The sequence below is a fragment of the Meles meles genome, chromosome 2 (genome assembly GCF_922984935.1).
Source record: "Meles meles chromosome 2, mMelMel3.1 paternal haplotype, whole genome shotgun sequence".
NCBI classification, from domain to species: Eukaryota; Metazoa; Chordata; class Mammalia; order Carnivora; family Mustelidae; genus Meles; species Meles meles.
The window spans coordinates 137,679,895-137,702,648 of record NC_060067.1 but is presented as its reverse complement, the minus strand read 5'-3'; the positions used below and the strand labels follow the sequence as shown (position 1 = coordinate 137,702,648).

The 22,754-nt window shown below is 34.6% G+C and overlaps 1 protein-coding gene across 3 annotated transcripts in view; it reads right to left on the bottom strand.

Annotated features, from left to right (window-relative positions):
• TLL1 (tolloid like 1) overlaps positions 1 to 22,754 on the bottom strand; it is a 219,166-nt gene that overhangs the window by 129,532 nt on the left and 66,880 nt on the right. For 2 of the 3 annotated variants that reach the window (XM_045998282.1, XM_045998280.1), the window contains exons 2-3: positions 2,397 to 2,504; positions 192 to 272 (exon numbers count right to left, since the gene is read on the bottom strand). In XM_045998282.1, the coding sequence (XP_045854238.1) occupies positions 192 to 272; positions 2,397 to 2,504 (189 nt within the window). Of the gene's footprint in view, positions 1 to 191; positions 273 to 2,396; positions 2,505 to 9,273; positions 9,326 to 22,754 lie in introns of those variants that run through there. The other variant, XM_045998281.1, reaches the window with a different exon arrangement.

Genomic DNA, 22,754 nt, shown 5'->3' with positions numbered 1-22,754 from the left:
AACATTTCAGCTCTCCCAAATTAAGTTCTAAAAAACTGACATTAAAGAACAGCTAACAAAAATGAATAAAGGACTCCTTCTCAGCATATACCCTTTTCATCCTTCGCGTATTAACGACAAACTGAACTGCTATTAGTATAATATTTACTGTACATCAAGTCAAGCATCTGCAACTTTAAACATTGTTATACCAGAGCCAATCCTTCTTATCCTGTCTATAAGCTGGTAGAGGGCCCCTCGTTTCTTTGACATACCATGGTCTCCAAATCCACCTTAAAAATAAAAGAAAATAGTTAGGTTAAACTCATTGCCTGTTAAATCTCTTCTAAATAAACCATACCAACAGGCTATATTGATTTCTCTTTAGACATCTTTTTTTTTTTTTTAATGTGGTCTTGAACATTAGAGTCATGAATATCCATAAATCTTAGAAGAGTGTAAACATTCTACAAACACAGTTTTGGTAACTAAAAACAAGTGGGTGGGGTGATCCACAGAGCAATCTAAGTGACTTTATTCGGACATCATGACAACTGAGTCATCTATTGATAATCTGGAACATTTTTCTTCTCTGTGACCTTGACATCACATCATGTTATATAGGATGACAGCAAGTTGATTACATCTCAGCTATTTCTCCAATGTAAACTGAATATTTTCAGAAGCCAAATCAGCAAATGGAAATAAAAACATTAGAAGAGCAAATGTATAGTGCAAGTCTTGCTCCAAGTTGTGATCAATTTTGAGATATTTTAAAAAGTATATCATATTTTATATATTCAAATACAATTTGAAAATAAGTTTTGAAAATCTATTAAAAAATAACACATAATTACAGAAAAAAAAACACATAATTACAGAAATCCAAAAGGATGTTCAGCAGCAAAATATGTTCTGTTAATCTATGTTATCTATGTTATCGGCATACAAAAACCGATGTAAAGAATTTTATAGCTCCAAAGGTAGAAGAGGAGGTCAGGATAAGAAATATGTCCTTTTGCAGTTTTACCAACTGGAAAAAGACTAGAAAAGGCAGATTCCCAGTCATAAGTCAGAAACCAGAGCATTTGAGGAAAATCCAAGTCCTCTGATTCTCATTCCAGACCTTTAATAAAATGCTTTCCCAATTTTATCTCCTGTTTTCCTTTCTTTTTCGAATTTTCAATAGACAAATAAGAAAAAGGTGTCACTGAGCAAACAACCAATATAACCACTAATGGTATTGAACAACTGCAGATGAATTTATACCACAAGAGTATGGTTCCTGAGTCTCTGTGGGCGAAGACAACGAAAGGGCCAGAAATTCATAAAGACAACAAACTGTTCTTGCACCTTGATCTCTCTCTTTCCAAAATATTTTTCCCCTTTGAAATTAATACCAAAACTTATTTACCTAGATTAAAGCTAGTAAAAACCAAAAACAATCACAAAAACCATTACCATATAAGACTTCTAGAGCAAAAAAATCAATTACGTCCTTATAAGGCAAGCAAGTTAGAGTGCCTGTTCACTGACTAATAACGTGCTTGATTATTTGCATTACATGATCACATTTTTGTTGGGCTACTTGAGAAAAATTTTTGAAATTTTTTCATTGAACATTTTAGAAAGATGAGGTAATATTTCAATGTATTCATTCCCGAGTAGTTATAAGAAACATTTTTAAAGAATGGCATTTATATATTTGAAACAACAGTTATGTAACAATTGTACCTCATATTAGATAGAGCCTTAACCACATATAAATAGATCTAGAAGAAGGTTAATTATGAGAAAAAGAAATGTCTTAGTTAATATTAAGGTAATAATAGGGCTAAGAATAATTATAGAATTTTCAAAAAACAATGTTTCAAGACCACTAAAGGCAGTAATGCCTTTAAAATTTAGCAATTTTAAAAAATTTTTATAGAAATTTAAATTATAAAAAATTCTGTGTAGGTAATTCATTAACATGGAAAAAATGATAAAATAAGTGGTTATTTCTTACATACTCTAAAAACAAACTGCAAATATACAAACTAAGCAAATACTTACGGGAAAGGCTATACAATTTGAAATAAGAAAATAAGAAAAAAAATTGATTTGATCTCTTCACTTATAAGTCACAAATAATATTAGCAGCTTCTCTTCATGGGATTATTATGCACATCCAAAGAGTCACTATCTGCAAAGCACTTAAACCAGGCCTGGTACCTTGTAAACATTACAAACTGTCAAAGAAATTAACTAATAAAATTAAAACTATGAAAAAAAATCTAAATTTCCAAATAGGTTCATTTATGTTTAGGAAATCAAAGTTGATCAGCAGGACATTAAAAGTGACCCAAAGAATACTTATAGCATTTCAAGAGTAAGTTTTCTCCAAAGTGAACACAAATTCAAATAATCAACCATACCTGTGGTATGTCCAAGTCCAAAGGGGTTCTGTGTAAGGTCAATTGTCCTATCAATTTGAAAGATACTTAAGTCTTCATCATCTAAGGCAATATCACCCCAAAACACAGCTAAAAAAGAAAAGTTCAATTAAAATGTAAAATATTTAAGAGCAAAGTCAAAGCACACAAAGCTAATTAGAAAAATATTGCTAAAAAATATGGAAATGCAGTCCATATAGACAGGTATTTCAGAAAGTAATTGTATAACTGAATATAATATTGGAGTTTACACTATAATATGAAACACTTGCAGAAGGGTACGACCTATGTTTAACAGGAGGGTTTAAGTTATTTCTTTGAATGAAATGGTCACGATTTATGGGGGAATCTAAAGAAAGTGAATTCACTAATCATGGCTAATTTGCAAGTAAATGAAAATCTGATAAGTGTTCTTGAATTCACAGTGGATGCCTGTGACCAGCAGCAAGTCTTCACTGACAAGTAGAAGGAGACTTAGTAGCAGCTTAATATTGTACTGTTATAGAAACTTATTCATCACATTTTCATACAATTATACGCACTTTCTCTAAAGATGGCATTGCCTCTGAGTTTCTGTAAAAGCTATAAATAATTACCAAAAATAACATTTAAGTCAACATTTATTTAGTCAATGACTAGGTGCTACACCTTTGATCTTTAATGATAAATAAAACTTCATATTTTCAGGAGCTTCAAAATCATTGCCCCAAATCCTGAAAACCCTCTGACTCTGTCTGTTGCATCCAATCTTTTATGCTACCTAATAAAAGAAAGCTCTAAAAACCACTGTGGAAAGAAATGAGATAATTTCTTTAAAATCAGTATGTGAATTTCTCTTTTAAGGTCGGAAATATACAGTAACATAACAAAAAAAATTTCCTTCCTTTTTGAGTCCAAAACTAATCAATCTCTTAGTGCTGCCGGTTGTCAAAATATAGTAACTTTAGCAACAGCAAATTTAAAAGAGATAATAAATTAATCATGAGATAGTAAAACACCGACAGATGCCTTGGAAATTCTGGGATATCTGTTTCATGATGCAGGTTTACAAATTTTCTTTTACAAAAGTTTCTTCAAATTTTTCTTTTGCAAAACCAAGAGAAGAGGAAAATACATTAAAATTTTAGGAAATGATGAAATCCATACGTTCCAAATCACTGTCTTTTAGTAGACTTAAACCTTAAGATTTAAGAATTTTAGCTATAAAAATAGTTAATAAAATTAATTTATGAAGTTGAGATTTCAATTTTGAAAGCTATACTTTAGGCTCTAGTCAAAAGTTTATTATGTAAAATTATTTACCAGTTTAATTCCTCATACAAAATGACATGAGATAAGAAAGTTAGATATATGTGTAAATCTAGAAAGGAAGAAAATACAAGTTAGTTCAAGGTGGGTTATCAGTTCACCATAAGGAAAAATATTCATTAAAATTAGAAATCTCTCATCAACTCCTCTCTTCCGCCCGACTATCAATGAAATGGCAGTCTGTAGAACCAGAGAGAGGCTTTCTGTCTTTTACTGTCATAGAGACAAAGTCAAGAAAGGTCTGTAGAACAGTTTACAACACTGGGTAAGAGGCTGGTCTTGATGCCTGAAATTGAAGCCAGATTCTAATCAGCTTCATACACCTCTAGCAGAATCTGCTGATGCTCCACTGGCCCTAAAGCCAGACATCTCAAGAAATAGATGGCCTGCCTAAATTTAAAAAAAAAAAAAAAAAAAAAGCACTTATATAAAAGCCTTGTTAGTTTTCATAAAAATAAATTTTGCACTTTTCTCCCAAGATTTTACACTTTAAGGTTAATTCAAGTTTGCTAGTTACTGAAATCGTCCATCATCTGCGTTTACCAGGCAAACGGGAGGGCATTGATGGCAGTGACTGAGCCTCACTCTTCCTTAGTGCCGGGGGCATCTGGAGACAGGGAAACAGTGTTACTCTAACATTATCACCTCAAATAGGGATCCCAATGAATCGGGTTAAAATGCAGGCTCTGATACAGTCGGTCTGAAGAGAGGCCTCAGATTCTACATTTTTTTAAAGATTTTATTGATTTATTATTTGACAGAGAGAGAGTGAGAGACAGTGAGAGAGGGAAAACAAGTAGAGGGAGTAGGAGAGGAAGAAGCAAGCCTCCAGTAAAACAGGGAGGCCGGTGTTGATCACAGTACCCTGAGATCATGACCTCAGCTGAAGACAGATGCTTAACAACTGAGCCACCCAGGTGCCCCAGATTCTACATTTTTAACAAGCTGTCACTACTGCAAATATTTGTCATTGTCATCATCATCTTTATTAGCATTTTCTTTTTGCAAGAATAAACTTTTGTTCCTCTCTGAACCAGCTGGTTAACTTGAAAACTGAGGCACTCAACCAAACAAAACGCAGTTTGTCCATACTCCATTTATATAATAAAAGTAGTATGAGTAAAATAAAACGCAAATGTGTTTTAGATTTTTATTTTCTTGTAACGACTTTTCACATGCAATAGGATTCATGTCTTGATGGATGGATTATATCAAAAACAGAACAGCTGTCCAAGGATTTAACACTTCACAGAAGCAAAAACATTACTTCTGGGGAGGAGAAAAGGCACAAGGCCAGATGGTTCTTAAAAGGAGAGAAAACTATTCTAAAATACATGCACCCATTTTTCTTTTAATCTACTGTTATCTTTTCTTGAACTAAAAAGCTTCAGAATGGTTGTGTCCGTTCTCAACACACCATGAACTGCTTCAGGAGAAAACCAAATACTTCTTTGAGAACAAGCCATAGTGAGTGACAAAGCCAATTCATTTGTGAGCAGACCTGATATACTGCAGGCCAAATATATCTTTAAATTTTGATACTATTGATAGAAAAAAAAAAGCCATCTTAAAATTACAACCTATCACACAGTTTTAAATGCACAATTTCTTTCTTCACATACTGCACACATTTGAGGGTTTCCTTCATTCATCTTCTGCTTAAATGTAAGTGTCCTATTTATTTTTACATGCTGAAGTACTTTACTTATGCACTGGTAGAGCAAACTGGACCACACACTCTATATTAACTGGATTTAGAATTTGCATTATAATCTAACACATATTTATTATTTAGTATCCAAGATATTTGAATACTCAAATCCACTTTGGAGGGTTTTTTTTTTTTTTCTTTATGGTATTTTCGATTTGTTTTGCATCAAAAAAACCCCACAAAAATTAGAAATAGTTTAAAAAAGTATGAATTATTACTCATTAGGCCCATTTAATGCAGTGATTTGAGGTTGGGGATATCAGAACTGGAAGCAATACAGGAAACTGGTTATAGATGATAATACTAAGGAAATGCTCAAGTGCAATTAGAATATTTACTATCTGTTTGGAATTCTGCTTGGATTCCTATGGTCAAAAACAGGGTTGGAGCTAACCAACAGGCCAAAATAAAATGTCAAGAAGAACAATTTTTAAACTACATGGAAAAACCACAGGTATTGTTTTTCTTCTGAAGGCTATTTGCATTCATTGTACAATTTTTTTTTTAAATCAAAGACCAAGAAAGACAAATGGCTTTTATTGTAGTAGATAAACACACTTTATAGAAGAATGTATGGTAAGAATGAACAATCCAAGAGCATGATTCCCTACACTGTAACTTTAAGTGATAGTTCTTCCACCCATTCAAGACTCCCAAGTGATCTTTAGCCTTTCCATTTTGAAGGTGGAATCCAGTGACCAGGCTTAAGGAGGCTTCAAGCTTGTGATTTCCTAAAAGCTTTATGCAAAAAATACATATGAGTTTATGCACCCAGTCACAACATAGTCTGCAGGAAAGAAGTCCACTAGAGGTTGTAAGAAAGGATCACACAAAGTAAAGAGCCTCTATTTTTGCCAAAAGCAAAGCCTTTTCACTCAGGAGAAAATGCTTGCAAACTAAATACCTTCACAAAAATGAATACATTCATGTGAATTCATGCTAATGTGTCTGCTAGCGGGTCACTAGTTGATAGCATGCTGTAACAAAGGGATAGAGTCTCCTCAGACATTACCTATAGAAACCCCTTCCTGAAACCCCTCTTTCCAACTAATCTGGTATCACCTCTGCTTCTGTGTCCAGCCTGTACTTCTGTCAGTAATAGAGCAAGACACAAGATTTCATACCATGTTTCAACAGCCTAATTCTTCAATCTAATTTTGAAAATAATGACCACAGGCACATGGGTTGCTCATCTTTAAACCCTCCCTGCCACAGTGCCTGACAAAAAGGAGGTCCTTGATATGTTTTGAGACACAAAAAAAGGTGAATGAGAAAATACCCTGGCTAGGGGTATAAATTGTGTATGACAAAAATAAGGCTAACCATGCTATATGCTTCACAGATTTTGCCCTAAGACCCAAAACATGAGATATTCACCATTCTAAGGAATATTTCAATAATTTCAATCTAGAGTGGATTATTGTTAGGTACTCAACAAAACTTTTTAAAAAGGCAACTGCCTTTCTTTTTTATTTCAGGAGTGTGTATTATGAAGTGTCATTATGGGAAATGTGTCCACTTTTCTCTAAACATCACACTGATATGCTCGGGAAATACAGACTGAACGAACAGATCAGATATCTTGAGATTTATGAGATTTGAAGAGATAACGCAAAGATTCAACAATAGCCAAGAGCACTTGCTTCTTACATTGTTTCCATATACAGTTTAAACTTTCTGCTTTTATTGATATTGGATTTAAAGAGGAAGAATGATGTCATGTGAAGGCCTGACAAGGCTGCTTTGGCTGCTCTACCCTACAATAAAGGCTTAGGAAAAATTTCCTCAGACAAGGACAACAATGAAGGCTCAAAAGTCAACTATTTTTATTTGATTGACAACCACTAAGCAAATTCCCAAGGAAAAGTAAGATTTGGCAAAAGTTCTAATTATACATTTCGGAGACAGTGTTACAATACTTTAAAGGGAAAAAAATAATTTGGTGGCATTTCATATGTACATAATAAATTTGTGCCCCAAAATGACACACATGAAAGTTAAGTTCCAAGTTTGGCAAGCAATTATCTTATAGTCTTGATACTACATAAAAATAAGTAAATACATATTTTTTATACAGACTTTCAGAATTACTCTTCCAAAAAAATTAGGATGAGAATTTTTTTATGTAGCATATTTCCTTCTTAAATTTCTAACAATAAAAAGAAAATATTTGCAGTCCAATTATTGTAATGAATGTTTGTAAGAAAACAGCCCCTGCAATGTTTTATTTAAAATAATTTATAGGGTTTTTTTCCCCCAAGTTCTGCATTTTCACTTCTACCAAAACTATCACATAAACTGAGCAAAGTCTTCTAATTTGCAGTTAAAAAGTGTTCATGCAGGGGCACCTGAGTGTCTCAGTCCTTAAGCATCTGCCTTTGGCTCAGGTCAGAGTCCTGGGATCTAGCTGGGCATTGGGCTCCCTGCTCAGCGGGATGCCTGCCTCCTCTCCCACTCCCCCTGCTTATATCCCCCTCTCTTTCTTTTTCTGTGTCAAATAAATAAATAAAATCTTAAAAAAAAAAGAGTGTTTGTGTAGTGAAACACAAATGATGAGTTAAATAAATGGTTTACTTATTCTTGCCTCATAAACTAGAATGAAAAGAGTCTCTGGACAACATGACTCTTATCTCACCATTTTCAAACAAGATGTCTTTGAAAGGAGGAGATGCAGTGAGGTATAAAAAGCTAGATACTCTTTGGATTATTGATCATAAAAAAGAAAACTGTCCAAACATCCTCCAAGTTGAAAGTTCCCTTCAAAGCACACAAAACTGCTGCTAGAGTTCAAACAATCTTCTTCAACTACTTCCTACATCAGGAAACAATATACCATCTCAATATGAAATCAACTGTTCAATCTGAAATGCAAAACAAGAATATACACATACACACATACATATATTACGCTAGAACAAGGAATATTTCTCCAGAAAATGGCGACATTTGACAATCAAGTCATTTTCTCCGATATTCTTGTGTTCCAAGACGAATCTAGATTGATCAACAGATTATGAACACAGAATACAAGGAGCAAGTCATCTTTTTAAAATCTTTTTGTTTGTTAGTTTTAATGCAATTTTACATTATGGATATGATTAAATGCTAAATTTTCAAATAAACATCTTTCTTTTTAAGTCAGAATACAAAATTTTTCTCATAACAAAAGATCCATTGAAATACCATATCAATCTGCATTTATAGCCCACAATGCCCATGGATAGGATTTCTCAGAACATTTTTAAAATATCACCCATACCACAAATATTCATTCTGAACTCTTTGTCTCAAAAGAGAAAACATCAACAGAAAAGTACTTTGTGATCAAACAATGTAAAAATCAGTATTGAAACTTTTTTTACATATGGCCTAATAATTTGTTACAAGCTTTAAGAAAACAATTTATTGTAGTTTCTAGGTTTTTAAAAACTCCCATTCTTAAACTGCTCAAATAAGGAATATGTAATCAACCGCTACCAAGATTTGGTTTATTTATGTTTCCCACATCATACATCTTGTAACAACAAAGTAAACACTTGTTTTTTCTTCCCTCAGGCCTGTAATTGTTTATACTTGTGGCCACTTGTGTAGGAGTCAACCCTGATACTTCTTTCTTAATTAAGTTTGTTTATTTTCTAAATATTGACACTAGCTCTTGAAATAAATCTTGGTGTCTTTCTGGAAGTAAGACTTCATGCAAATTTGCTATTTTCTATATTCTATGTTTTACTCACTGGATGGTCATCCCTTCACACAAACAGAATCTTTTTTCCCACTTTTTTCCATTTTTATTTAGTCTACTGTTATGAAAGGTTAAGAGAGAAAATGTTGCATTCCAACCTTTCTGGTTCTTCATATAAGATTTCCTCTTGAGCACAAGTCCAAGGCTAGGTTTTCTCTTTGGTTAATATCCCCCACTGCAAACCCATAAAAAAAATGTGCTCAGTAAGATAAACTTTACAAAATTTCAAAGCTCACTGACATCCTAAAAACTTTGCTCCACATACTGATTTCTATTACTTTCTTCAATAGTCCCAGCAACTTTAAATAATTGGGAAGATAAATAAAGGGAACTTTATTCACACCAAAACAAGCAAAAATTGAAAGAACAGTGAAATATCCTGTCAACATTATTTTCAACATTAAAAAATTTTACTTTAAAAGATCTATAAAGTGTCAGTATCTTATACTAATATTAAATGTGTAGTGTTTAATATCAGTAAAGTACCCTCATCGACACTTCCATTCAAACCTTAGAAAACCCTAGATATTGATTCATATTACTAAACCTGCTGACAGAATTTGCTATTTTAAAAACTTACCATTCCCTGTTGCCCATTATATAATATCTACTTTTCACTTTAAGTAGCAGTTTATTACCACTGACCTTAGGATATCTGTTAGAGTTACAAGACTCTGAGTCAGAAGCATCACCTATCTAAAAATTTCAGTTTGACTGACTCATCTTAACCATGTGAAGCTTTCAAACTGGGAATGAAGAAATAGGTGGTTCCTTTTCTTTTCAGATTTGCAGAAACACGGATGTTACCTGCACGGGCTTATGGAGATAATATACTTAACTGAAAAATGGAAGTTCTGTACAAAGCAAGTGTTTACCAAGTGAATGCAGTTGATCATGGCTTGTGTATGGAAAAGGATAAACTCACCTAAGACTCTGCTTACCTAGCTGCAATTTTAATGTTACTGAGTAATCTGTCTATAATGTTTCAAGCCTTGTTTGAGATAATAAAGTAAAAGAAAACAGATGTTGAAATACAAACAGAAATCCATGCACATCAGGTAAACAGAATCTTTATAAATGCCAGGAAAACATTTCCTTAATTACATCATTTTTTAAACTTAAATATTTAAAGCAAGTATAAATTTTAGCTAATAGATATAATTAGAAATTTGGGCATTAAATCCCCAATCTGTAGTATTACTGATGAGATAAGTTTTTTAAAAAAGAATAAATTACAAGCACTTAAAAAACTGCCAAATACATATCACGGACAAAAATTATATATTCAATATTGACCAAAAAAATCCAGTGGTATAAAAAAAGAAACCAATATATTAATTCACTTTAAGTTGTTGGAGCCTTATAAAATAAACCAATCACTAAAAAATAAAAAATGAATTTTAAAAGGATCTTAAAGAAACCCTCTGAGAGGATTAATATGTTTGAAAACTAATGCTTAAAATCCATTTTTTTTTCTCAAATTTCATTAGTGATCTCTCATGAAGTAGCAAAGGAATGACTATTAGAGCTATAGTTTGGAAGGAAAAAGTAAAAGTAATTTAAGTATGCAGCCAACTGTAATGACGGACTGTCATTCAGAGATACTCAGCGAGTTAAAGCTAAAGGTGAGAACTGGGAAAACTGATATTGTGGGCAGCTGCTAGGGGGGTGTGACTAATTCTGGGAGTTTTATCTATTTTTAATATTCCTTGCAATGATGCAAAGTGACCCTCGGGTACTAAGTCTACTAATATTTTTTTTAATGGGAAAATAGAAGGCTAACTAGTCAATTTAGAGTTGTCTTTAAATGGTTGTTAAAAGAACTTACCTGATATACTAAACATTTTTCCTGTGTTATTGGAATATCATTGACATATAAAACTGTGTAATTTAAGGTGTACAATGTAGTGATTTTATATATGTTAACACATGTATCTTCTCATATAGTTATAAATTTTGTGTGTGTTGTGAGAACTTTTAAAATATACTCTTTTAGCAGCTTTCACTATACAATATAATACTGTTAACCAAAGTCACCATGCTGTGATGTGCTAAATTATTAATCCCTAAGGAAAAAGATTTTGCCTTATTTATTTTTGAATTCCCAGTACCTAGCACAATATCAAGACAAAAGAGAAGTTCAATAAATTAATAATAAATTTGTCCCATAATTGTTAAACATTATAAAAATATATGTGCTGCCGAAGCGAGCACTAAACATTATAAAAATAATATAACCACATATTTCCCAGCTGTGACCACTAACGTCTAGAGGGGGAAAAAAAATGAATGACCAACACAGTGATAATAAACATCACTAGCACCCAGGAAAAGATCCCAGTAAAGAAATCAGAGTTCTTTGAAACAAATGACTGGTTCTAAGTTTTAGTTAGGAAGTGAGTAAGATGAGCCTGGACTATACTATAAACCAGAGAGCAATGAAGCTACCAAAGATAAAAGGGTCATGATAAAGTATTCAGGAACAACTGAACAAGTTTCCACTGGCCAAAACTGAGACAATTTGAACACTGATAAGGATAATCAACGATCGTATTGAACAGTGAGTCCATTAGTTCATAGCTAAAAAAAAATTGATCACCTTTGAAGGACACTAGGATATCATTTCATTTTTTTCCAAATGTATGCATAAAGAGAAATAAATTTTAAAAAACACATTTCTTGATAACTAGTATGGCTAAGTATTGATATATACATTTTCAAAAGGCTTTCTCTTTTGAGAACAGGCTGTTCCTTGCTCTTTGTGATGGTTTTCCTTTGGAAGGTTTGTCCTAAGCTTATTGACTATAGGTTCTTCTTATGTACTCTCAATTGCAATTTTCTCTCATTACGATAGTTTCTAGTTTATAGTGGATGCTGATTATAGTTTATTCAATGTACTCGATTCAAAGAAATGCGAGTGATTTTAACACAATAAATTGCATAACCCATTTCCTTTATATTTTGTGCTTTCAAGTCATATTTAAGCAGCACATCTTTTTTTGAGGCCACAAAAATAATTTCTTTAAAATACTAAAATCTTCACACGTCTTTAGTCTACATTGAACTGCTTTTTCTTTTGTGATAAATAAAAATTAAATTTCTCAGGCACCTAGGTGGCTCAGTGGGTTAAGCCTCTGCCTTCGGCTCAAGTCATGATCTCAGAGTCCTGGGATCTAGCCCCACATCGGACTCTCTGCTCAGCAGAGAGCCTGCTTCCTCCTCTTTCTCTGCCTGCCTCTCTGCCTACTTGTGATCTCTCTGTGTCAAATAAATAAATAAAATCTTTTTTAAAAAATTAAATTTCTCTTCTTCTATATGTATAACTAATTTTCCCAGCCTCATCCTTTCTCCAAATACCTACAGGTATTTGCCACTTTTCTCATAAACATGTCTTGTATCTAGGCCCTCTATTGTGTTTCACTAGTATATCAGTCTGTAATACCATACTGTACTGATGACAATCTCTTTATGATGAGTCTTTATATCTAATAGGACTACTGCCTGAGTTTTCAAAATGTTCTCAGTTCTTTTCAGCAATATGATTTTCCATATGAATTTCAAAAGCAGATAGTCAAGCTACAAGAAAAATCCTGTTGAAGTATTGATAAGAATTGTATTGATTCTATAAATTAATACAGAAAAAATTTTCATTTTAAAGATATTTAAGTTTCACACTTATTATCATATTTCAATTTATTTTTGGTTTTAAGTACACCTTCCCATAAAGCTATAACTTTTTCATCATAAAGGTCTTGTACATGCCTTGTTGAAATTATTTCAAGGTAAACTTTCATATTTTGTTGCTATAATAAATACTAACATCTTAAATAATACTTTCTAGGTGTTCTTTGTATATAAGAAAATAATTTTTATATTTTTATCTCCTATTCATCAGATATGTTGGATATTTCCATTGGCACCAATAGATCTCTTGCATTGCTTATGAAGACAATTCTATCATCTGAAAGTAATAAATCATATTCATTCTTTACAGTTCTAGTGTTTGCATGTGTATAAACTTTGTTTTACATAATTCTTAAAATCTTAATATTGAAAAAAACTGATAGCAGGAAAACGTGTCTTATAACTTTTAAATACAAGCCTTCTAATATTTTAGAATTGACTGTGCCTTTAGGTTTTGACAGATACTTTGTCAGGTTAGAGAAGCCCCTTATGTGTTTCTATTTTGGATTCTAGCACTTAGATTTATAAAAGAAATTAGCCCATAATATTTTTACCTTTGCTTGTATTGTCTAGCCTTAGAATCACAGTTATACCAACCTTATAAATGAGCTAGCAGACATTATTTCTTTCCTAGTCAGTCACAAAATATGTGTAAGAATGGGATCACTTGTTCCTTAAATTGGCAGAAATTTTTTAAGATTTTATTTATTTGAAAGAGAGGAACATAAGTGGGAGGGAAGGGCAGAGGGAAAAGCAGACTCCTCACTGAGCAGGGGGCCCGATATGGGACTTGATCCCAGGATCCCAGGGTCATAACCTGAGACAATGGCAGACACAACCAGGTGAACAACACAGGCATCCTGGCAGAAATCATTTGTAAATATTCTGGGCATACTATTATATTTAAGGGTAGATTTTATTTTATGTACTGTAACCTAGATGTTCCCTGTCTGCACTGCCCCTATAAATATGGAGAGGAATACCACTACTAGAGTCTTTCCTATAGTGTTTTTTAGTTGATGCTTTGATGGGCTACCCACACCCCACATCTTATTTGAATAACTGATTTCCAGATGCTGGAAATGTTTTCACTGAAATACTTCAGCTATTAGCTCTCTTGGCTGAAAAAACTGCAAAATCGATATAGCCAAACCTACTCGGTATAAGTAGCCAGCACCCGATGAGTAGTAGAGCAGTATTCTGTAAAGGTACAGTCTCCTGGACCTAACTTAGGATTCTGATGGATCCTCATAGCATCAGTTCTCATCCCCTACAGCCAAAGGGCAGAGAAAATTAAAAACAAGGTCCAAAGCCCAATCCTAAGAGTTATAGAACTTTAAAGAAGGGCTATCCTCGCCATCTCCATGGGTCAGCTATGCCGAAGTTAGGTTCTACTTAGGAGATAATGGTACTGACACATGGGATGAAGACTATGAGTTGAGGCACCTGAAAATTGTGAACCTCAAGATTTATCTGAAATTTTAAGTCTGAAGACATGGCTTACTCCATCTTATTAAGGACTAGTACTCTTCCTTGGTTTAAAGATGAGGCAGTGGCTGTCTCCTGAAAGACAACATGCACTACTCGGCATCTGCCTGCACCTCCTTTTCTGGCTGCTAACCCAGTAACTAAGGTTAAATCACAATATAACCTGACCAGGATGAGCTGGGCCCAAAAACAGGAAAGGACTGTGTCCAATGGAACTTACAGAGCCTTGCCAGGTTGTACTTGGAGGAGTCCAGAGATCACTCCAGGACCCAATCTAAGTTTGGACATAAAATTATATAAGAGATAGTTTATTCACTTGGAAGCACCATCCTGTGTTATGAGTTTTAATACCATTGAAAGGACACCAAAGATAATGCAAACATGCTATTAGGATAAAACACTCAACTACCTTAAGTAAGAAAGAAATGCCAGAAAGGTATGTCAGAGAGATTAAAAGGCTCAAAGAAGTAAGTAAAGTAAGTATACTTGAACAAATATACAATATTCAGCCAGAAATCCCGCCATATGACTCTATCATGTAGAAGGGTCCTGAAGAGTCACCATTTACCAAGACTAATAAGGAACACACTGAAGAAAAAAAAAAAAAAACAGCATCCCTAAGAAGTGATAATCCTCTAAAAGCCAAGACTGATGGCAGAAAATTGTGTTACAGAACTGGGTGCACTGACAACAGGTAAGACAGAATCTTAAAAAAAAAAAAAAAAAAGCAGAGATCGTAGGTCAGGTAGAGGCAATGATCATAGTGCATGGCAAGGTTGTAGTCCCAGGCAGGAACACTGACCCTGAAAGAGAGTTAATAGGACAAGGCACCCAAGGGGTAAAACAGATGGATTGCCAACAAAGGATATTATCCAATCAAAAATGTGGAAGCTGGATGATCAGAGATTAAGACTGGTTACTTTCCACCTCCCCCAAAATATCTAGAGCTTCAGGATATAAGTCAGTTTTCAGACCTGGAATCCATATATTGAAGAAGGAATCATGGTTCCAACAGAAATAACACTTTAATGCCATAAAAAATATATAATAATGATTCTCCAGTCCTTCCACAGAGGCCTACATCTATTTCATTAAATAACCATACCCAGACATTTTAAGGACTGTTAGAGCATGAAAGGAAGATATAGCTCTTAAAATTGAATAATAAGAAAACATATAAAATTAACAAATTCTTGGCAGCTGAGTGTGGGCAAGCATCCCTCTCTCTCTCTCACTCTCTCCCTCTCTCTCTCAAACACACACACAGCCAAGAGAGAGATATGGAAATGGCCCTATAACCATCACTCTCAGTTATCCCCATCCTCACAGCTCAGACTCTGCACATTTAGATACCCTGGTTCACAAAAATGAAGCTTTTCTACCAATGACAAGACAACTGAACTTTAAACTATGACCAGTGCTTGAGTACTTTCAGCTTTTTGTGCCAAGTGACCAGCAGGTAAGATAAAGTGTCACCATCCTGAGAGTGTAACCCATCTTGACCATCAGGAACTGGGGCTGCTGCTGAACACCTGGGAATAGGGAAATATATTTGACAGAAAGTAATCCTCTTAGGCACCTCATAACACTTTCTTGACCAATTTTGATTGTTAATACAGCAGCCATGGCCTGAGAAGGTATAGGAAGTAGTGGCTTAACACACTTAGCCATATGGGTATGGGACAGCACTAGATAATTCACCTAGACTAGCCAAGGGCAATCTAATATTGACAACCCATAGGGTGAGATCTTGGCTAGGAAAAAAAAACCTCAAAAATCCCAATTTCGGTTGCATATGGTAGTTATTGGATCACCAGTGAACCCATTCAATTTTATATATATTGTACTCTTCAAAACAGGGTAATGATAGTCACTTAAATAATGTATTAATTTCATTTCCAAGAAGCATACTCCAGAATAGTACATTTGAATTGGTTTAAAAAAAAAAAAATCAAAGGTCAGTACCATTATCTCCTGGATGGCTCAGTCAGTTAAGTGTCTGCCTTTGGCTCAGGTCATGATCCCAGTGTCTGGGGATTGAGCCCCACATTGGGCTCCCTGCTCAGTGGGGAGGCTGCTTCTCCCTCTCTTTCTGCCTGCTGCTCCCCCTACTTGTTCTCTCTCTCTCTCTCTTTGTCTGTCAAATAAATAAATAAAATCTTTTTTTTAAAGCAAATGTACATATTCTTAGTTTCCACACATACATGGGTCAAAGAATAATGTCTATTTTTTTAAAAGATTTTATTTATTTATTTGATAGACGGAGATCACAAGTAGGCAGAGAAACAGGCAGAGCGAGAGGAGGAAGCAGGCTCCCTGCTGAGAAGAGAGCCAGATGCTGGGCTCCATCCCAGGACTCTGCTCCATCCCAGGACTCTGGGATCATGACCTGAGCCAAAGGCAGAGGCTTTAACCCACTGAACCACCCAGGTGCCCCAGAATAATGTCTATTTTAAATGATGGTGTTCTTGTGCCTCCTATGAAGAATAAAGGTTTAAACCAAACCTCCTCCTACAGCTTTCAGTTACAAGGAGGAAACAAAGATTGAACATGAAAAGTAATACTCTCTAATATACTTGAAATGTCTAAAAGAAGTAAACTGCTTAAGAATACTCTATGTAGTCTTATTTCTGTTACTGTAGAATCCACAGTAGTAAATTCCCACTGGATCATGTCCAAAACCATCATGAATGTGTATGTTTTTGTCCCTTCATTTATACATTTAGAAATCATAGAAAGCAAATTCCTTAAAGAAATGGCAATATTTACAGTATTTTTAGAATATTTCACTTCTAGTATAGAGCATCTCTAAGCACAAAAGTAGTCAATAAATATAAAAGTTATCTGATAAATTATAAACACCAATGGGCAAAAGCAGGGACTAAAATTTTTTATTCAAAAAAGTGGTCTTATTTGGCCTTAGAACACTCATTAAAACTTCAGTGTTTACATCTTATGAAGTAATGAGACATTCAGAATCTTTTCTAGCTTGTGTATTTAAGTTAATGAATTCCCTTGGAGTTACACAGGATGAAAATCTGTGTGGGAACTGTAGATTCCTGTGAAATTATACATACAACATTACACAGAGTAAAACTCTAGCTAGGAATAACAACTTCTCATAAACTTTATATGATAAGAATGTGCCCTAATGATAATAAAATAGCAAGATTCTTCAAAGAATCAGTTAATGTTTTGAACATTTTAATATGAAAATGTCCTTCTAAAAGTGCAGTGATTAATAATTCTGAACTTGGGCTCCATAGTTTATTTTCATGACATCAAGAATGCCACACACCCATGAAAGAAAGAAAAAAGCAGACACCACGTAATTTCTGTTAGGTCATCTGTAAAATAATAACCAAAAAAAATTTTTATGACACTCTCTGCTATCATAACATATCCATTTGAGGATATTTTCCATATATTTCTCTCAGAATTTGGCTTAGAGCCAGGGAGTTGAATTTGGAAGCTCTCTGAATATGTGCAACATACACGCAGCATTTTTTTAATGTGTGTATATATAAATACTCACAATGTTATGCACACCGACTCTACCAAATAAAAATTATAGACAGTCTTGGTACTTAACGTGTTAGGGTCCTGAACTCTTTCTAAATAAATCTCCATTGAAACACAATAATAAAGGTAAAACAGCATATGTAACAATAAGATAAACTAGTTAAGCATTTCCATATCATTAAACACAAACATGCTGGGAATGACTGACGATATTTGGCCAACCATTAGGGCATAAATTAAAATTTTTAAACCAAATTCAAGCTTTCTGGACTAGAATACAATTTAATATTGGCAAGGCAATATTTCCAGGTTCAAAGAAGAAGGTCCCATGGTTATCAAAAATCTCTCATAAAATACTGGGAATGAATCAGAAATTAACATATTGCTTAAAATTCCCAGATGTATAAACTTAGGGAAGAAAGCAATCTTCCAAATATGTTTTGAGTTTTGCTAAACAAAACATCTCTATGTGAAATTCAATTTTGCCAAGCTCAAAATACTTCCAGGTTCTCCAAGGCTTAACACATACACATTGATATCCTTTCTTTTCACCACCCAGGCAGCAATGAAAGTAGCTTTCCAAAACCACAATCAATATGTCTTTGACCCAAGTTCCCTGTGTAGCTCATCATAACTATTTCTACAGTCACACAGAGGGAGAAGCTCACTTTTAATTTAAGACATGAACTACTATCACAATTCCAATCTCATGGTTGGAAAAAATGAGAGTTTTTGGTAGAAATTATTTCAGTTTGAATCTTTTTTCTTTTTTTTTTTTTAAGATTTTATTTATTTATTTGACAGAGAGAGACAGAGCGAGAGAGAGTGTAAGTAGGCAGGGAGGCAGACAGAGAGGGAGGGAAAAGCAGACTCCCCACCGTGCAGGGAGCAAGACTCAGGGCTCCATCCCAGGACCCTGAGATCATAACCTGAGCCAAAAGTAGCCGCTTAACTGACTGAGTCACCAGCACCCTGAGTCTTTATTTCTTAAAAAAATATTGACAAGACAAAACACACACACACACACACACACACACACACACACACACACTGGCAAGACAAAATTTATCATCTCCCCTTTTTTAAGCTGTAAATATGGTCAAATTGATTTAGCTTTTCTCTGGGAAAGCTATATCTCTGTGTTCATTTTAATACTTAAATATTATTTAATATTTAGCAAATACTGGTCCTCTAACATACAGCCCAAAAAAGTCAGAACAGAGCCTGAAAATGATAACCCCATTTCTAAAGGAGAGTGAAAAAGCAGTTTTTAGCCATTCACTTGCTTGGTCTCCGTTCTGATGCAGAGAAAGAATGAACTAGCAACCGGGATAAGAATTCAGAATTCACACTGGGTGCAGAAAAAGGGTGTTAGAAATGCTCTGGCCTAGAACCAGTAGTTTGTTTACTATTAGAAGCACATGAGTCCTAAAGGTATGTTATATTATGGCTACTAATATAATATTTCTTTCAAAATAACCTCAGAAATTTAGATATGTGCTTCCTGTTAAGAAGTCCGTGTTGTGAAATATAAGGCAATAAGTACAAATAAATTAAAATTCTTATTCTGCAAACAGGATTCTGAGACCAAAGACCAAATAAAGCACCATAGATCATTTTCCACTGATATTTGCAACTCAGACAAGGTAGGCAAACAGTGCAATGCCCGCACTTGATTCTCACAATAATTCTATGAGGTTGGTACAGCCCATTTACAGATAGGAAAGCTGAGTTCAGTGAAGTAAACAAACGTCTCAAGTCACCTTTAGTAGGTAGTGGAATGCAAACCCAGGCACTTTATCTATATAATAACTCATGCCTCTCTCTCTCTCTGCCTGCCTCTTTTCCTACTTGTGATCTCTGTCTGTCAAATAAATAAATAAAATCTTCTTTTAAAAAAAAGGGGGGGAGGGGGCACCTCTGCCTTCAGCTCGGGTCGTGATCCCAGGGTCCTGGGAATCAAGTCCTGCATAGGGCTCTCTGCTCAGCAGGGAGCCTGCTTCCTCCTCTCTCTCTCTGCCTGCCTCTTTGCCTACTTGTGATCTCTGTCAAATAAAAAAATAAAATCTTCTTTATAATAACTCATGAATAAAACTTAAATAGAAACTAGAATGTTGTATTACCTCATGAGTGAACTTTAAATAGAAACTAGACTAATTATAATCAAATAAAGGAGGAATCCAATATAAGTTCTATCCATTGCCTTTAAAATTGTTTTCCTTTCCAGTGATATCTTAGTATGTGAGCTCCTTCTTCTCTGTCCCATATTAATAGTGTGGATCATCTCATTCTGTTGACTCGGCTCTCTACATAGAGCCCTTCCATCTTTTCTAATGCTTCTGTCAGCATACCAGGCCATGCTCTCATCAAATAGATGGACTAATGAGTAGTTTCATATTGGCCTCTGGCATGCCACTACATCACACTGATCTTTCTGCAACATTTCTAACATTACCTTTCTACACAAAATGGGGCCTTCAACAAATAGCCTCATCTTCTTTGGTACTATTTCTCAAAGTGTGAACCATGGACTATACCCTTTAGAATTAGTAAGGACTTAGAAAACGTGTTGATATCTGGCCCCAAACACCAATGCACTGAATTATACTGTCTCAAGATAGGGCCCATAAATCCATACTTTAGCTCAAAAGATGGTGCTTATTTATAATACCTAAGTTGGGCAGCCCGCCCCCCCCACCCCTTGCAACCTCTAAGTCTGGCTTCAACCTTCGCTCATCTTGTCAGCCTGCTCATTTTCCCGTGGCCATGGGCTTTGTTCTACTCTGTGCCTTCATTCAAGCTGTGGCTCCCTCTCTCTCTCATCCTCATACTTTCTAAATTCGAACCCACAACCTTCCTGTTACCACTCTGAATGTTTCTTAGTATTCCAGGCAAGTGAACATTCCACATCAAATTTTTAGATGGCAACAAAATTAAACATATCATACATATGCCTACCTTCATGAAAAGTAGATTGCTGACATTCTTTCTTAGTGATTCATAGTAGACACTATGAACACAGGTTGTTGGAAACTGCAGGGATACACTTTTATGTTGACATTAAAGTCACTGTGTCCTCCTCTGTTATATGGGGCCACTTTCCCAGCTGTCTGTACACTTACTTCCAAAATCTCTGCTCAGTCCTCTTCTAGTTCTTAGGTTCAAAGCTAAAAAGTGAGCTTATTTAAGAGCTCTACCAATTAGGCTCTGGTAGAAATGCCAAGAAATAAAGTGCCCATTTATCATAGGGTTTTATGACACAGATTTGTGTTGCATGTCAGAGTTCTTCGTTTCCTTTATTCAAAGCGCTACTCTTTAGGGTTGAAAAGTTCTAAATCTGACTTCAGAGTAAATGGGTGTTGATAAAATCTTTTGTAAAGGAGTTTTAAGATGTAGGGTCTCTTAAAGGTAAGCATAATCTCATCAAAAGTTATCCAAACATTTCTACAAAGAAACAGTATTAAGTCTTTTTGAGTCTACGGTGCATCTGTATCTTGATTTTGGTGACTTTAATAGAACACCGAAACAAAGTCATGGACAGAGTAAAAATGCAATTTTAGAAATATAAATATTCTGAAAATAAGTATATAACCAGGTAATATCAATCAACATAGTTTTCACATGTTAAAAATTAAAAATATAAGTGTCCCCAAATTATGCAAGGAGTGACCGAGATGGATGGATTTTTTTTATATTTGGCATAACGTTTAGAGAGTCTTTTGAATACCCACACCACGACCCTCTGAAGTAGGAATTACAACATATGAGGGGACTAAAGAGAGATTCAGTGAATTGTCAGAATCAGAATTAATCAGCATTGAGGCCAGAACTGGGGCCTAAATCACACAGTTGTCACTGTGTGACAACTTACAAAGTCTGAGTTCTTGGGTGCAAACATACATGTCTAAACTCACAATCACAGACAGACACAGACATTTACAGACACACACACACACACACACACACACACACATAGAGATTTTGATGCCCTATAACCTACAAATCCAATGTTGTTCTCAAAACATTTTATTCATAATTATTCTCATAACTAACGTATTGTGTATAACAAGCACTAAAGGTAGTAGTCCAGTTTTTTTTCCTCAGGTTTTAAAAAGCTAATGAAGAAGTTAAACCTTAAAGAAATTCAGCCTGAAAATCACCAGACCATACCAAGAGAGTCTGATTCCAGAGCCCAAACATTGAACTACAACTACCTTTCTAACATCTTTCTTTTATAGCAAGTTATTCATTTTAATGGATATGCTACAATATGTCTCTCCACCAGGTTGTAAAATCTTAATGGGACTCCACCATATTTAGTCTTGGGATTCTGGCACACTGGTGTATAGAAGTTTCTCATTAGGTGTTAATGACCACACAATACCAGCAAAGACATCACTTAACACATATTATTTCAGTAACTGGTGATATTTTCAATACGTTCTGCTGACTCGGTATCTCTTTCATACATATCTCCCAACCACACTTTCTCATTTCATCTGTTTTCATACTGAATGCACAGCTCCTATGAATCTGTAAATCTCAGAGCCATCACCATGGAAACTCATCCTCTCCTATCAGGTATAGGATAGAGATTCTTACCTATTAAGATTTCATCCTGACTCCTCATAGTTTCTGCTAAATTATAGACAACTGAGATCCTTCTAGCCTTCCAGCCATATTATGCCTTTTTCCCTTAACCAGGATTATCCTTTCTTGTTTATTTGTTATTTTTTAGTCCTCACTATAAAAGCCCTAAAATTACAGAATCAAAGTGCAATCTTCCCTGAGCTGTCAGGAAAATACAATTTTCCCAACTTACCCTCACAAAAAAAGAAAATACAAGATATGACAGACATAACATAGTGATAACCATCATGAGTAA